This window comes from Staurois parvus, unplaced genomic scaffold (assembly GCF_062004578.1).
Source record: "Staurois parvus isolate SC_StPar_1 unplaced genomic scaffold, SC_StPar_1.0 ptg000531l, whole genome shotgun sequence".
NCBI classification, from domain to species: Eukaryota; Metazoa; Chordata; class Amphibia; order Anura; family Ranidae; genus Staurois; species Staurois parvus.
In genome coordinates, this window is record NW_028318327.1 from 944,214 (window position 1) to 960,762 (window position 16,549).

Genomic DNA, 16,549 nt, shown 5'->3' on the forward strand with positions numbered 1-16,549 from the left:
AGGCTGCTGCACTTTGCACATTCTTGCCTCCTTGAAAAAAGAGTTAATGGGTCTTCTGAATTGCGAACCACCTGCATTGTCCCTACCATGTATGATGACAGTAAAGCATCAATATGCAATCCACTGCTTTAAGACTGCACAAATCTCTTAATCTTTAGAGGCAGCTCCAAGTGGGAATGGATGGAGTGTATGTGTGTTGAGGGGGTGCAAGAGTTGTTAAAGGCTAACTGCACCTTTAGGATCATTTTACATCCATACATAATGTATAGCATGCAAAATGGTCCCAAGCAGACCCCCCCCCCCACTCACTGCCAAAATGGCCCCCCTGCTGCAGCTGTTAGATTTGAATTTAGCACCACTGTGCATGGCTCTGCCTGCTCAGACCTGTTATTTATTCAAAGAAATCTGTGATTAAATAAACCACAAGTCCCACCTGCCACCGCAGAAAATGGACTTGAAGTTCTTAGTGGAATACAAGTGTGAGGATTACTGCACTTATAGTACACTGAGACTTTCCCCAGCAGACATAGAGCTGGAAGAATAGTCTGCGAGAGCCTGAGTATTGCACTCACCGAAAAAACATTTTTTTTTCTACAAATATGGGTGTGTTTATTTATTATTTTGCAAAAGGCGGACTTAGAATTTAAACCAGGCTTGTGTTTCTGTAGACCTGTTTCAGTTGGAGAGACTTGTGTCTCCTGCAGTCTATACTAGTGTTTCTCAATCTTTTTTAAGTCAAGGCACCCTTTAAAATTATGGACAGTCTTGAGGCACCATATTCTAAAATGGGGTGCGTCTAGACTGTCCATAATTTTAAAAGGGCACCCATTCTAAAATGTGAAAAACTATTCTATTAGTTTTATATAACGCAGCAACATCCACACATGTGGGACACCCAACATTTGAGGTGATTTATTCTTCCAAAGCAAATATACTTTTGCACACTGGTACTGACTAGTATCCCAGTGTTTCTCTCCTCCCTCAGTTGTTCTCCATCACTGAGCTAATGTGACCCCAGCACTGATGGAAAGGGGCAGGGGATGGTCAAACTAGGATGCTGTGCAAGCAACTGACATCCTCCTTATCAACTGATGACATCATTTGTTGTCAGGATGCCTGCGGCTAGAAGGTTGTAATGGTGCACAATGAAAACCTGTGGCTTTGTGTAGCTAAAAGGCAGGCTTGTTCCACCCTCTGGCTTGTATACAAGTTTTGGGCAATTTTTAGACATCTTGCCAAGGCACCCCTGAAGAAACCTAAAGGCACCCCAGGGTGCCTGGGCACCCTGGTTGAGAAAGGCTGGTCTATACCTCCAAACATACATTCTGTGTGCGTTTCCTGCACTGCAGGTAAATGAGCTAGCCTTTCAACCTGCATGCAGTTGCCAATGTATTGTTAAAGTACACTAGGGGGCCAAGTGCATTGAACTGCATTGTATAACATAGGCTCAATCCAGGCCCAAGGTATTAACAAGTCAAAATTTATTGTTTCCAATAAGTTTAGTTTTCTGTGCTGTGTTTGTGCACATTGAAGAAAGAAAAAGAATTCATTTTGCTTCTGCTATGAACAAAAAACACACAAAACAATGTATCCGTACCATAAAATGCCTTTAAAAAAAAAGGATGTCAATGCAAGTCAAGTACAATTAGTAGGTGTCAACACAACAGAAATGGTGCAAATCCAGCGTAAATGTTATCCTGAAAATACACTGAGGTTATAACTTGTAGTACAGTAGTTAGTCACATTCAACTGGGCTTGGTCTGTAATGCTGAACATTATAGAATGAGTACAGATGACTGTAACTTCTAGCTATAACATGACAAGGATAAATAAAAATCTTCACACACTATTTTAGGATGAAATAAATCTGAGCTTAGTTATTTAAAGTGAATACATTTTATGTTTCTAAAAAACAATAATGTGTTATATCTGATGTATTTTATCATATTAATATATCTTGTAGGGTCCACTGAAATGCTTCCTGGAATCACTAGGAAAACTTCAAAGAAAGTTTCATGCTAAAGATGCAAGGCTTAAATGCCCCATAAGGACCTACCTTGTGACAGCCAGGAGTGCTGCCAGCTCTGGGGCCCGAGCTTTGAAGACCTTACGCGCGTGGGGTTTGGAGGTGGATGAAGCCCTTTTCTTGGCAGGGGCCCCAAAGGGGCCCATCTTGAACAAAATACGACCTCATATTTTCTTTGATGACCAAATGTTTCACATAGAAAATGCACACGAGTCAGGTACTATTGCTGCACATGTCCCTTATGGGATTGGTCAGAAGTACCACAAATCAACCCTAAAGGAGGAACCTAAAAAGGAGGGGCCTAAAAAAGAGGAGCCTATTAAGGAAGAGCCTAATAAGGAGGAGTCTAAAAAGGAAGAGTCTAAAAAAGAGGAGCCCAAAAAGGAAGGGTCTAAAAAAGAAGAACCTAAAAAGGAACATGGAAAGAAATAGAAAAATGGTTCTAGTATTGTTAAGTACATTTAGATCTTGGTGATATGGTATGTCTTACAAATATTTTAAAGCACATTCCTTAAATCCTAAAATGTCTAAAGTAATGGTAGTCATGCTTGCCACCTTTTATATATGGAATGATTTCAAGAAGTTCACTAGGAAAGAATAAGACTCTTTTCACTTAGACACAGAGAGAGGCAGTTCAATAATTTGTAGCCATCAGTGCACTAACCACCACAAAGCTGAATGTTATTTGTGATCTGAGATCTACCCTGCTGCAATGGACTGGTTGTTAGGTTAGGACATGCCATAGATACTCACAGAACTGAATAGGTATCTATTTAGCACCTATAATAATAGGTCCATGTCAGCATGGTTGTTTTTAATATAGGTTCTTAGACTTCACCCAGCCCTTAGCTCTCATGTGGAAGTTAATGAGCCAAGACCTGTAAATCACTACATTTTATTACTTTATGAATAAGAGGAAAGAGTTTAAAACTTTCATAGTGGACTTTTTGGTACAATGGAGAGCAGTGGTGTGCAGTAACCCATAGTAACCATTCTAAAGATCATCTACTTGAACAGACCCGATGCTTTTATTTTTTTTTTAGATGCATAAACATGCAAGCTCATGTTAGGCAATCATCATGTCTACATCATAAGCTGACACCTATGGCACAGAATTGTATAGAATTGCTAAGATTGGATCAAACCCTGCCCAACCAAGAACAGAAGTCATATGCCAGCAGTCGTAGTCACACTGACACTTATTGTTGCCAAAAATACTTGAATTTTGCCAGATTGGCAATTATCTAAAATGTAAGGGTAGCTCAAGGCCATATATACAGTGTGTGTATATATATATATATATATATATATATATATATATATATTGCAATGTTATGTTTATTTTAGTGGTAGCAGCAATTGAATGGTGAGAAGCGCTTGTAGACGTTTATACTACAACTCACAAGGTCCAGAGCTGGTCATTTATATCAAAGGACAGGGAGATATGGGGACCTGATACAGCCCGCTATAGGTGTTTTTTTATAGCTTAAGATATAGATGTAAATGCTTCAGTTTGCTCAAACGTTAATGTTTATTTTAGTGAGATGGGAGGATCATGCTGACTTCTCCAGCACTGACCCTTCTCAGAATGTACAATTGCAACTGGTCAAGGTTTTTCAACCTCTCCCAGCAATTTTCCCCCCAACAGTTCACATCTGAAGGTATCTACAGATGCCCAAAGATATGAGATTATCACTAAATTCAGATCATTTTGACCATATCCTCCCAATTTTTAAGGCCAACTCTTAACCCTGAAGATAGACATCCATTAGGTTTTATGATACAGTAAGGCTGCTTTCAAATCAATATGTTTTTCTTCTGCTTCTGCATTAAAAAAAAATACCGGAAGAAAAACGCGTGACCATGTATTCCTATGGAACTCTTTACACTGATCTGTTGTTTTTTTCAAAATCATGCTTGCTGCATTCTTGGTGCAGGTTTGCTGTGATAAAAAAATGCACCAAAAACACACCTCCCCTTTGAAAACAATAGAAAACAGCAAAATCACATAAAAAAATGCACCTGTGTTGCGATTTTGGTGCGGTTTTTGAGTCACATGCCTAATATACACAATGGAGCTGTACTTTAGTATAAGAAGTGTTGCTGACTTGGGTTTATGTACTTGGAGATGGAAAGGAGGAGGACATGAGCTGCTTAGAAAATTGCATGGTGCTGATTATCTCAGGGAAGTACAATAGCTTTTACATTATATCTCTACATTTTCAGGGAGGACCCAAGTATGACATCACCCAGTCCAATGACTGTCATCTAATGTCTATGGGTAGCTTAAAAGATAAATGTACAAATACTTAAAAAAATTAATTCAGCATCAGGTGACCCTAGCCAGATTTTCTCAGGATAGATAACTTTGTAGGCCAGGTATGCTATGGTTGCACTGTGAAGCCTGCTTACAGTTTTGAGCCTTCTTTGCAACTGTTTACAGCTTAGCTGTATTAGTACTAGGCTATGTCTACTCGCTAAAGACAAGTAGGCTGGGTCTGCCCTAGGATGGCTGTGATCCTTTATGAACCAGGCCATGGCGGGCTGTATTCAATTTTTCAGTAGCTTACATACATCCTGATGCTTGCTATGGGAATAGTGAAGCTGTCTACTATACAATGCAAGAGGAGGAATAGACTACATTTTTCATTCATTGTTGGCAAGAGAATCCTCAAGTCGGATTGTTATTTGTACAGTTATCCTTCATAATTTGAAAACATCGAGATTATAATTGGAGTTTGCGGCTAATTTTCCTTGCTGGTAGCATTGAGAATTGTCATCTTGAATCTTTGATTGCATCTTTTTAATATTTATGCCCTTTGGTGGTCTCCTTAAGCTGCTGAAACCTGATTGCTGATTGGATACTAAGCTTTTCTGCATTCCATTGCTCTTTCACTGTCAATAAATAATTAGGAGCACTCTTGAGGGGCAAGCATTGTGCTACTAGAAATAGCCAGCCTATCAATTCACTCAAAAGTGGTCTCACCGGTGAATTGATAGGCTGTGCAAAAGTGGTTCGCTGCACTGTGAGCTTTATGTACATTATAAGAGTTCATAAGCTAAGAGTCAGCCCATACAAGATGAATAATTGGTGATGGGATGGATGTGTTCAAAGCCTCCAGTTACGGCATTCAAAAGGTATTGCTGGATTCCTTGATAAAAGATCTTTTCATCATGGTCCTAGTCGTGGATGCAGCTGGGCACACAGTTGTGGATTAACCACCACTAAAACTGCATCACCTGTTGGGTGATTCTGTACTTATTTCCAAAGCACTGAATATAATTTTGAGTGGAGTGATGTTTAAGAAATCACACAGCTGCTGGATATAACAAAACTATTGCCTTCCGATATTCAGGTCATCTTAGCACTTTTTATAAAACTAGCACCTAATTTACTGTATTTTTTCATTCATCATGTTTGTCTTTTGTGTTTACCATAGACTCTGATATGTTTCTTATAAGCACTGAAACTGGGATGTATAAAACATACATAGGTGACAGTCAATACCATATTCAGAGTGCACCTGTCGCCAGAACATAGGAAATATTTTCCTCTCTCCAGTCTACTAGGCTGTAGTGGCAATGGGGTTTATTTACTAAAGCCAAACAGGTTGTTCACTTTGCAAGGAAAGTTGCACTTTGCCCCAGAGCTTAGTGAAAGTGGTGACACTTTGCCTGGCAAAGTTTACCCAAACATGTTCAAGGAAAGTAAAAAAACAAAACAAAAACCAAGCATTTTGCACATTGGATGATAGAAGTCAGAGGAGCTTTTTCTCATTCACTAAGCTCTGGGGAAAATTCCCTTGCAAAGTGAACGGCCTATTTGCCTTTGGTAAATCAACCCTAATGCATATTAGGATTGACAAGAAACACCTTTGTTGCCCAAAGCAACTCATGAATGTCCATGTTATTCTTCATTTTTATCAAAGACTGCTGTTCTTTTACACTAAGCACTAGAGAAGCATAGGATGTTCACTATTTTTCCTACCTGTCTTTATGTCCCCCCCTCCCCTGACCTTTAGGCCTAGGCCTTTTTTATTTCACAGAAGTGGGTTTGTCTAATTTTCCTATTGTTCCTCTAACCACCAGTGCCTATGGTAGTGCCAAATCATTGGTCAATGACACACAGTCTAGTCATCTTGGACTATTGGGGACTTTGTTACTATGTACATCATGTTGGCAGACTTGGAGAGATGCACTATTGCCCTGTAACACTACTACGTCTTGAGTGACAGCTGTGTTTTCTCGGGGAGTTGAGATGATGGTTGTGTAGTGTCACCTAAACAATTGCCTCTAACTGGCTATGGTATGGAGCCGTTGTATGGAGCATTGTCCCAGAGCTCCACTCTGTGTAACTAAAATGTTATGGAGTGGCTCCATTTTTCGAATCCCCTTGGCCATGCAATGTAAAGAGATCAGAAAATCACGTGAGTCAGGGGCATTGAACTGCTTTTAAGTATTACTGTAATTCAGGTTCAATCATAACAAACATCAAGTTTTTGCTCCACGTCTTTTAATTAGCAAACCATCCCAATAATTCATTTTATCCTGACACCAATTCTAGTTACCTTTTATTTTGCTTTTATTATAGCTTGTTATTGGGTTCTGTTTTTATTCAAGTTCTTTTTTGTTTTATACTACTTTTTATTTCTGGATACTCTTTTTACAAGGAATAAAAAATATACTATATTTGTATTGCTAGGTGAAATTAGTCTATAATAGTGTAGAATTTGGGCCTCATTACTAACCTGTTTTCCCTTTGTGTGTGTTAGCATGTTATTATAATTATAATTTAGAGTTTTAGTATATGGAGCAGTTTTCAGCTGTTCTGCTACACAACTAGATATCACAGCAACTATATCCAAGTCAATGGGGACTTACAGACTAGGGAAGAGCAAAATGAAAGCTTCAGGCATATATTAATTAATGCAGCTCTGTGTCAATTAAGACATATTTAAATATGGTGGGTTTTTTTTTTCATTTAATGCAACCAGTACTTGAATTTGACTTGGTATCTTGCAGTCCCTGCAAAGTAGAGCTCAGGCTTAGGGAGGCAGAAGCAACACAAAGAGCCAATTTGTTGAGCTGCAATGCAAGGAGCATTCTAGTAGGAGAAGAGTGACAGAGACCAGCCCATCTTTCTGCTGCTTCTTCTTTCACCGTACAGTCACAGGTTGGGGTTGGTTTGCTGACCTATGTTACCGAACTTCAATAGGGAAAAATACGGTCTTTTGTCCTGCCAGACAGGGATTTGTGGTGTGACAAGGCTGTGTATATCTCAGGACTGAGTATACAGAAATACAAATCCTTTGGCATAGAAAACAACTCATAAATATTCACACATACATATACAGTATATGTGTGTGTGTGTGTGTGTATATATATATATATATATATATATATAATTTTTTTTTTTTTATTTGTGCCTAGATTTTCACTCCTCCACAATTTCTGCAAAAATCCAGACATTTTACCAATTCAATGGAATACATTGAAGTCAATAGGGAAGGCGAAATTAAGGTGGGGTTTAACTCTTTCTGGACTAGATTATTATTGAGTTTAGATGTCCTCACCACGTTTAGCAGCATCAGTATGTGTTAATTAACGTGATAGTAACTTTTTGACAATTTTCTTCAGTTTGATATCAGTCCTGGGAGTAAGAAACACACAAAGTTGCACATTTCTAGTTCTCTTTTGCACTGTTAATTGCATATTGCAATCACTAAGGGATTAGGAGCGCGTTAAGCTTAAATGGCTACAGAAGGGTAGGCAAGCTCCTTTAAGCCATTCTGGACTTCTTGCTGTGGCAAAATACAGCCCCTTGTTAATTTGGAAGGTTGATGCTGAAAAACTCCAACTCTTTTATTTTGTTGCAAACACAATCATGGCAACATCACCCGGCTCACTCCCTCTACGGATGTCAGATGACTTAAGAGGACATTGATATGATTGACTTGCTTGTGTATAAGCTCAGCTGGTCGTCCTGTCTGTTTTTCTGTAGGTAGCTTAGTGGTGGACTTTACAGCTGGAAGGATGGAGGGAAAGGGGAAGAATATTACCAAATGGTTATGCCATTGCTGCACAGTTACAAGCAATTGCACAGTGCCATAGTTAATATAAATGTTTATCATGGGTGACAAATGTTGACTTTCAAGTGTGCAGTTGTGAATCGCACAAAACTAAAATAAAGTAAATATACCATAAAGGACTGAAACTCTGTTTTGCAATATAATGTATTTTAGGACATACTACATGCTTTAGCATGTTGGCGTGCCATTTCTTTTGAATGTCACCCCAAGAAGGCAATACAGCCCTGATGCACATGCTTTATAACACACCATAATGCATTGCCCTACACTGCAGTCCGCTGCATCAGCAAAATGTGCATAGATCTTAGGGGTTTATTTACTAAAGCTAGTTCACTCAAAATCATGTGCACTTCACCATTGAAACCAATCAGCATCCAGGTTTTATTGCTAAAGCTTAATTGAGCAAGCTGAGGTTAGAAACTGATTGGCTACTGTGCACAGGTGAATGAGATTCTGAGTGAACCAGCTTAGTAAATAAACCCCATAATGTCCTTTGTGGATGAAAGAGACTATAGTACAGCATTACATACTAATACCTTTGCCATCAGTTTCTCTGATCCATGCTATTCACTTGATCTGTGTCTGTTCAGCCTGTGTAAGGAATCATTTGGGAAATGTTCCCATCCACGTAATTTGGAAATCCTCCAATGCTTCTCTCTGCTCAGGCAAACCAGACATATTAGAGAAGTAACCATAAGCATGGGAATTTCTGAAAGATGGCCTTAGGCATCATTTATTTTTGGAATATTAATTCTCTCTCTCACCGTGCACAAGCTGTGATTGAACTTTTAAAGACCAACTTCAGACAAAACATTTTATTTAGTTTTGGATACAGCCAGAACTTTTGTCTAGTTTTTGATGCTGGTGACTATTAGGCCTCATTCATCTTGGGAAGAAAACAAATGTTGCTTTTAAAGGCAATTTATTTTATTTTATTTTTTTTAAGCTAGAGTATAACTAAAGGCACAACTTTTTTTATAGTTTTTGATAGAGTGGAGAAGGATTAGAACAACTGTCACTTGCTGTCTGAGCCCCCGGTAAGGAGATTCACTCTCTCTATTTGTCCTGTTTACCATTATCATTGAAAGTGAAAGTAAAAAATCACAAATTTTGGGTTGTCCCCGGAAAAAGGAAGAGGGGAAACTTCCAATGGGGACACTAGTTCTGGTGACCTGGGGGTCCCCAAGGGATTCCTTTAATTTGCAGGGATTACCTCTCACTTTCTTTTTGGCTATAGGACAGATAGTGAAAGGAAATCTCTGAAATGGGACACAGATGGGGAAAAATAATCTTGACATGGGCTAGAACCCTCCTTTGCTCTAGCCAAACTGAAAAACAAAGTTTTGCTATAGTTCTGCTTTAAGCCTCTACACAGCTTTAACTCAGCCAATGTGTCAATGCACAATGTGGAATTCAGATTTGTATTCTAGAGCAACTTTTAGAGGCAGAAAAAATGCCCCAAACCTGAATTTGGAGAGGAGCTTTCTGGCATAATTTCTGCACACGCGCACATAAATGCGTATAAACATACAAAAGTGTGCATAAATGTATTCTAGTGGATGGAATAAATAAATATTCTAGCCAATAGAATGAGTTTACATGCATAGACTTTTAAACACCACAGGCCTGGAAATGCATGTTAATTCCTGCAAAAAGGATTATTTCTGTATGCTGAATTTTTCTGACACCTCCTGGCCTTGCCCTGCTGTGACCTTTCTGAACCCTGACTGCTCCATGCAATGCATGGGTGCAACTTCCCTCTCTCAATCTATATAATCAGATAAGTGTTTACTTATATTATTAAATTACTTATAACCTCTTTTGAATACCAGAACTAGAAAATCTACAGATATACCATGATTTTCATCACATCCAATTTTGTTGAATTTTTGAGGCACATCGCATTATATACAATCACAGATGGAAGACACAAGTCCCAATAAACTATTGATGGTATACCAAATATTTGGTGCATGGAACACTGAATTATGGAATGCACCAAGCAATTGTAGAAGTTGAAGGATTTGGGCAGGAAGATGTGACTAGTACACCAAATGTGGGAAAAAAATCCCAAGTGTGACATTTTGCACAAAAAAATTGCAAGATCTGTATGAAATAAATAATTTCTCAGAAAATGAGTTTGTCAGTATTTGTATTTGGCACAATGGAGGTGTGCAGTAGGATGATGGCACAAGACATTCAAGATCATGGCTTCCGCACCTAGTAAATGATACATGCTGCAACATAATGGTTTATATGAATTACAATGCACCACGATCAGATGTGCCATGCAACACCTTGCTTTCCTGTACAACCACCAATCAGTTTATTGGGCCCACTGTGTTGAATGACCACATTTAGTGCGTATCTCTTGTTTCTCACACTTCTCCTGTTTTAGACATTACCTGATTGCTGCTATCAGCCTTCTCAATCAAATCAGATAAAGATCAATGTTCAAACTCCATAACAACTTATTGGGATTCAGTTTAGTAAACTAAAAAGGTCCTTTGGTCTGGGTTCCTGCTCTTTACATTGTCATGTAAAAGAAGTCTGGAGTTAAACATTGTTTTACCAAATATCATTAGATGGTGTAGCGCTGCCTTACACAAAACAGATTTATTTTTTTATATATATATATATATATATATATATATATATATATATATATGTATATATATATATTATGCATGTGTGTTGTGTGTAAGGTGCTACAATGCACCTCCCCTACAAGTGTATAATCTCTTATATAAAACTGATCCACAATAAAGGAACCTTAAATAAAATAATTAGTACTCGGTGTGAATGGATCAACTTATACCAAAAAGTGTAAATGCTACAGTACACCTCCACCACTAAATGTAAACACTAGTTTCCCATATGTGTGTCATTTATTTAGTGTACAAAGAGAATTCCTTTTTGCTTAAAGGTGTAAATAAAATCTGTATAGTGCTACAACAAACTTCCCCAACTGGTATGTAAACTCTTATTACTGTGTATAAAATAGGTCCACAAGAAAGTTCCTTAATTTAAATATTTAGTATACGGTATAAGCGTGTCCAATAAAGAGCAAGTACTACAGTGCACTTCCCCCACTATGTGTATACACTATTCTCCCATGTGTGTGTGGCGCATATATATTTACATGAAAGATGTCTATGGTTAAAAAATTGCTGCATAACAACACTGATTCGCTGGTAACCAATAAATGTGCAAAAAAGTACCAAATAGGTGCTACAGTGCACCTCCCTCACTATATATACATTCAAGCATATAGATACACAAAGATATGTTCAAGTTAATACTGCATGCTGATTGAAGTGAGTCCTTAAAGAGATTTAAAGTGAAAAACGGTCCACTGGGCCTGCAATTGTTATACCATGTCTGGCAGGCCTCTGTCTATGAACTTCTGTTTATGTTAGGTCTGCTTCTCTCCCCATACAAGATAATGGAAATGAAAAAGCAGCTTGAAGCATTTCGATCTTGCTTAGAAGCAGGTCAACTGAACCTGTCAATGGGCTGTGAATGATCTCAAATGTATCTAAAACTGATCTAAGATACAAGTTGAATCCACCTAAATGTAAGCTGCATTTGCCCAATGGCTAGACCCCAAAGCCCGTTAACACCGACCCTTAGCCTGGTTAGTCACAAGTGATAATGTTTACAAGAGGCTGTACCAAACACCACGATGGTTTGATAATGTGATACTACTGTCTTTTTTTTCATATTCATTTGGCTGTCTATTTACAAATACTAAGGAAAATGAAAGTATTTTTCTACACCAGTTGAATGTCTTCTGTATTTCTCTACTTTATTAAAAAAAATGAAACTCACAGTGTTTGCTTTCCTTGAGTTATTCTTCCTTTTCTGCACTGGCAAAATTACTTAATTGAGTTTTTTAATTAGTTTCACCAAAAAAGCAAATAGCCTCCATTCCCATAACCGTTTACAGATTCTGGTGTTGAGATTCTCCTAATTATGCATTTTATTAAGGGGGCACCTGACTGGAGAGGCTGGTCCCAGAACACTGAAACACTGAATTTTGGGGTGCCAAGAATAATACTGCAATAGCACTTTGGATCCTACAACAAAAGTCAGCATAGATTGGGAGCTAGTGTCTTTTTCTATGCTCTGTATCTCCTTAAATAAAAGTGGACCTTTCAATAACTTTACCAGTTTGTATAAAAAAAATTCAGAACAGGTCACAATAACCTCCCTGGCAGTATTCCCGAGTGTAGCTCGGGGTAAAGTTTCAGCACCACAAGCAGTAACCCTGAGCTACACTCGGGCTTACCATGCGGCGCTGCTCTGGGATCCCTTGATCACTTACCTTGTCCTGCGCTCCCACAATGTCCCTCCTGCAGTGTCCCCGACAATGTAATCCGGCAAATGCTGGCATCTGTCTTCTGGGTTCTGTCCCCTGCGAGCGTCGGGACGTACGGGGGACGGAACGGCGGGAAATTTGAAAATGACAAAAAGTGACATTCACTAAAATCACATAGTAAAACATTGCTGTATCAAACCATTTCACATACATTTTGTCCCTACTGCTTTGTCCTGCGCCCTGCCTGCATTTTTACCGTTCTTTCTGCCTGGAAACTGAGAAATGTCCATGGCGTCCAAAAAGCGTCCCTTTAGGTCAAAAGCGGTTTTAGACCAGCTAGAGAACAGCGATAGTAAATCAGAACCACTTGCAGAATTGAGTGATAATGATTCGTGGGGAAATTCGTCATCAGACACTGAAAACAATTTTGCGACTTTGCTCAGTGATGTGCGAACTTGGCGCTATATTTCAAATTTCAGTGTTTTGGTTTGATTATATTATTGAATTAAATTTATTATTATTATTTTTTATGATTATTTATTAAATTATAATTTATGATTTCATGTTTCAAGTTTTATCCTACACGGGATGTTTACTAGACTCTTGTTCGGACAGATTTCAGTGAGTTATTCCTAAAAATTACAGGCCTACAATATAAAATGCCAGATTTCCATGAAAAATAATGGTACCGCTTTCAGCACCAAAAATCTGAAATAATCATACTGCCAGGGAGGTTAAAGAGCACTATTTCCAAAAAAGTTTAACCTTTAGGCTACATTGACACCTAAGCAGAGTGATTTTCAGGCTTTTTATTTGAGTCTTTTTGCGTGACTATACAGATTCTTTAAAAATGTATTTCAATTTTACAGTGTTAACATCAAACATCAGGTGTTTTTGTTTTATCCAAGGCAAAGCAGTAGGGCCAATACGTCTAAAAAAACCCAAAACGTTTGAGTCAAGTATTTATAGGTGTTTACATTGAAGTCTGCGGGGTTACAACCACCCAAATCATGTAGCTTTTCGAGCTTCAGCTTTCGAACTACAGGAATCTGAGCATTCATATGTGAACAGTTACCATTGTAATTCAAGGGATTTTGAATGTTGAGTATCTTGGAGCTTCATGCTACAAAATGCTCAGCTGTGAATGGGACCTTAATCATCATATACAGTACAACAGTCAATGTGTTTTTGTGGCCAATTATGCTTCCTCTTTATCAGGACTCAATAACGTTGTCTGTGCTTAAAGTGTTACTAAACCCAGGACCCTGCTTTCACTCTATCTGGTCTCCCACAGTACACAGAACATGAAAATGCAATTATTTTAGTAAATATAAACTGCTAAATACCTTTTCTTATCAGCAGTTAGAGCAGTCTTGTGACTTCTATCAGTGTCCAGCCAAGCACTTGTTAAAGCTTGTAGGAGGAGTTTTCTTTCTGCTCTAGGAGGATGCAGAAACCCTGACCTCTGCCTGGACAGTGCTGATTGGTCCTGTGCTGATCACATGCACTCTCCCAAGAAAAAAAAAACTCTCTAGCAATACACATCAAACTGAGCATGTGCAGCTTGCCCCGAAGCCTCTGTTCTCTCAGGAGACATTTAGGAGACACTGGAAGAAGGGGAGGATCAGAGAAGACAAGATGAAACATCCTTTTTACACAATGCAGAGGATTAACCCCTTAGGTTCCACCATGAGTATCACAAGTATGCTTTACTGCATATACAGACTGATTTTACTGTTGTAGGTTTAGTAACACTTTAAATCAGGGGTGTCAAACTCAATTTAATCGCGGGCAGCATCAGCATTATGGTTGCCCTCAAAGGGCAGGTTGTACCTGTTTAGAGTACCCTACCCCCCAACATCAGATATGAAGAGTCCCCCGCCCTCCTTTACATCACAATCCACCCCCTTACCTTGTGATCTTGCCAGGAGGAAGCTGGGGGCAGAGCTGGAATGCCGAGAGTCTACTGAATGCTGAGACCAAGGGAGGCAGAGATGTGGTGGTGATGCAGCTGCACAGAGAGGCTCAGGATCTGTAGAAGGAATTCTGTGCTGAATGCTGAGACCGGGGGGTTGGGGGGGCTGAGACGAACCTCTCCATGGCTGCACAGAGAAGGGCTGGATCTGGCAGAGGAGTTCTGTCCTTTCTCTAGACCAGTTCCTTTAGACATGTTACACAATACACTTTACTCTTCAGCCTGAAGGTATGGAGGGAGGCTGCTGGATGGTTCATAAGGCCCCACATACCTGTGTTCCAGGCCTGTGTTCCATTATGCAGCAGGCCCTAATATAAGGGCCCTGTCACTTGAAATGGCAAACCATACAGCCACCAGTCTACACCTCCGACAAAACCTCCATCACCAGCCACCACCAGCTCCCTTTCAGTGTATGAGCACACTTTCACTCTCGCTTTGCAGTAAATCTTTGTTTAAATAAAAGGGCATAGGATGAACTTGGGCTGTGCTGTGGTGTTCAAATCTTTTAGCTTGAGGTGGTTCCAGATCAGTAGTGATATGGCTTCAACTGGACAATCCTGTTTCAGAGTCCCACCAAGGGGTCACCCCACTTTAGGTGCAGCGCTACATCTGCATGCGTGTGTGGTCTTTCTGACTCCCATGACCAACAAAAACCCTCTGGGCCAACCCTTTATCACTTTTGTGTATCCCCCCTCTATCAGAACCACAGGCCAAAAAGGCAGACACACCACAGCACATTAAACCCCACATTAAGAGTAATTAATTCCACAAGCACAAGACAGTAACATAATAGGCAGCTGCCTACACTGTGGTATTGGCATCTGTACTGAAACCCCAAAACAACTATAGAAACCACTTAAAGGATAAGTGCCTGGCCTATTTTATCCAGTACATGATTACGCTTTATCCTAATCCCAGCCCCAGAAAAATTATGCTGAAATTTAATATACAAGAACAATGGGATGCTTACCCTTGAGAACCCTGAACACGATAACACAGAGACTTGGTGTCCCAGATTACAGGCATGTTATGGTCACCGGCATACACACTCCACAAAGGGATCCTGCAGATTTTTACACATAAATATCTGCATGCGTTTTCCCTAAAGTCTCCTTTTATTGCTAATTTAGCACTTGATGTGCAGGTGTACAACTGTTTTTTATGTATCTGTAAAAAAACAAGTGAGGTGCAGCAATGTTCACCCATGGTCATCACCTCCGCCAAAAATCTGTGTTTCGTTTGGCATCAACACTGTGACATGAAGCAGGGGAGCCTGGCTGGACAAGCAGCAGGGCCTTGCTAATTCTATTACGTGTCCCCCATAAAATGTTAATTAGACTATTATTTTCACTTAAGAATTTATTAGGCACTGGACTTCCAAATTCTAATCAACATGTTGGATGCGGTCTGCAAATAAGAGGAAGCAAGATCTAAAAACATGCAAATGCATTTATTATTGTTCAAAACACTATCATTTATTCCCTAATGAAATACAAATTACAAAAAAAATCTTGGAAATATGCATGTGAATTTTCAAAGGAAAATACATATATAGACAAAGGGATAATTTCACAATTTATTGGTGCAGCTGGTGGACTGGAGGAAAAAAATCCAATGGACGGCTGACAAAATCGCAGAAAAAAAAAATCTTTCTACGGAATAATGTTTGGTATAGGCTTCAATTTTGTTATTAGAGTACAACTTCCCACTAGAGTCACTGCAAAGCCTGTTTTCAAGGATTTATTTATGACAACTGGCTATCTGTTAAATATTTTTCTCTGTTTGCCTTTGACTATAAACCTGAAGATTCTACTTAGAAAGATGCAAAATAAATTATATTGCTCTATCGCTGAATTTAGGAATGCATGTGTAACTCCACGATACATTAATAAAGCTCAAAAGTAATAACTAAGAAATTGTATAGGAATGGCCTAAACCTACCCTAAACCTCCCTCTCCTGCTTTTGAACATGAACCAGGACTGATTTTTTTTTTCTCATGTACCTTTAGTGAACAACTTTTATTATCTTCTGTATCATCTTCTCTAGGCTTGTGAAAAAAGGTCATAGGTTGGCACACACCAAGAACTACATCTGCCAGGAAACCATTCCCCACACACATTGTGTAGGTAGGTTTTTG

The 16,549-nt window shown here is 39.1% G+C and overlaps 1 protein-coding gene across 1 annotated transcript in view; it reads left to right on the forward strand.

Moving 5' to 3' along the window:
- LOC149451554 (cytosolic 5'-nucleotidase 1A-like) overlaps positions 1-11,945 on the forward strand; it is a 69,338-nt gene extending 57,393 nt beyond the window's left edge. The window contains exon 6 of the mRNA XM_089690551.1: positions 1,964-11,945. Coding sequence (XP_089546677.1) covers positions 1,964-2,458 — 495 coding nt within the window. The 3' untranslated portion in view covers positions 2,459-11,945. The remainder of the gene's footprint in view (positions 1-1,963) is intronic.
- The last annotated feature ends 4,604 nt before the right edge of the window (positions 11,946-16,549 follow it).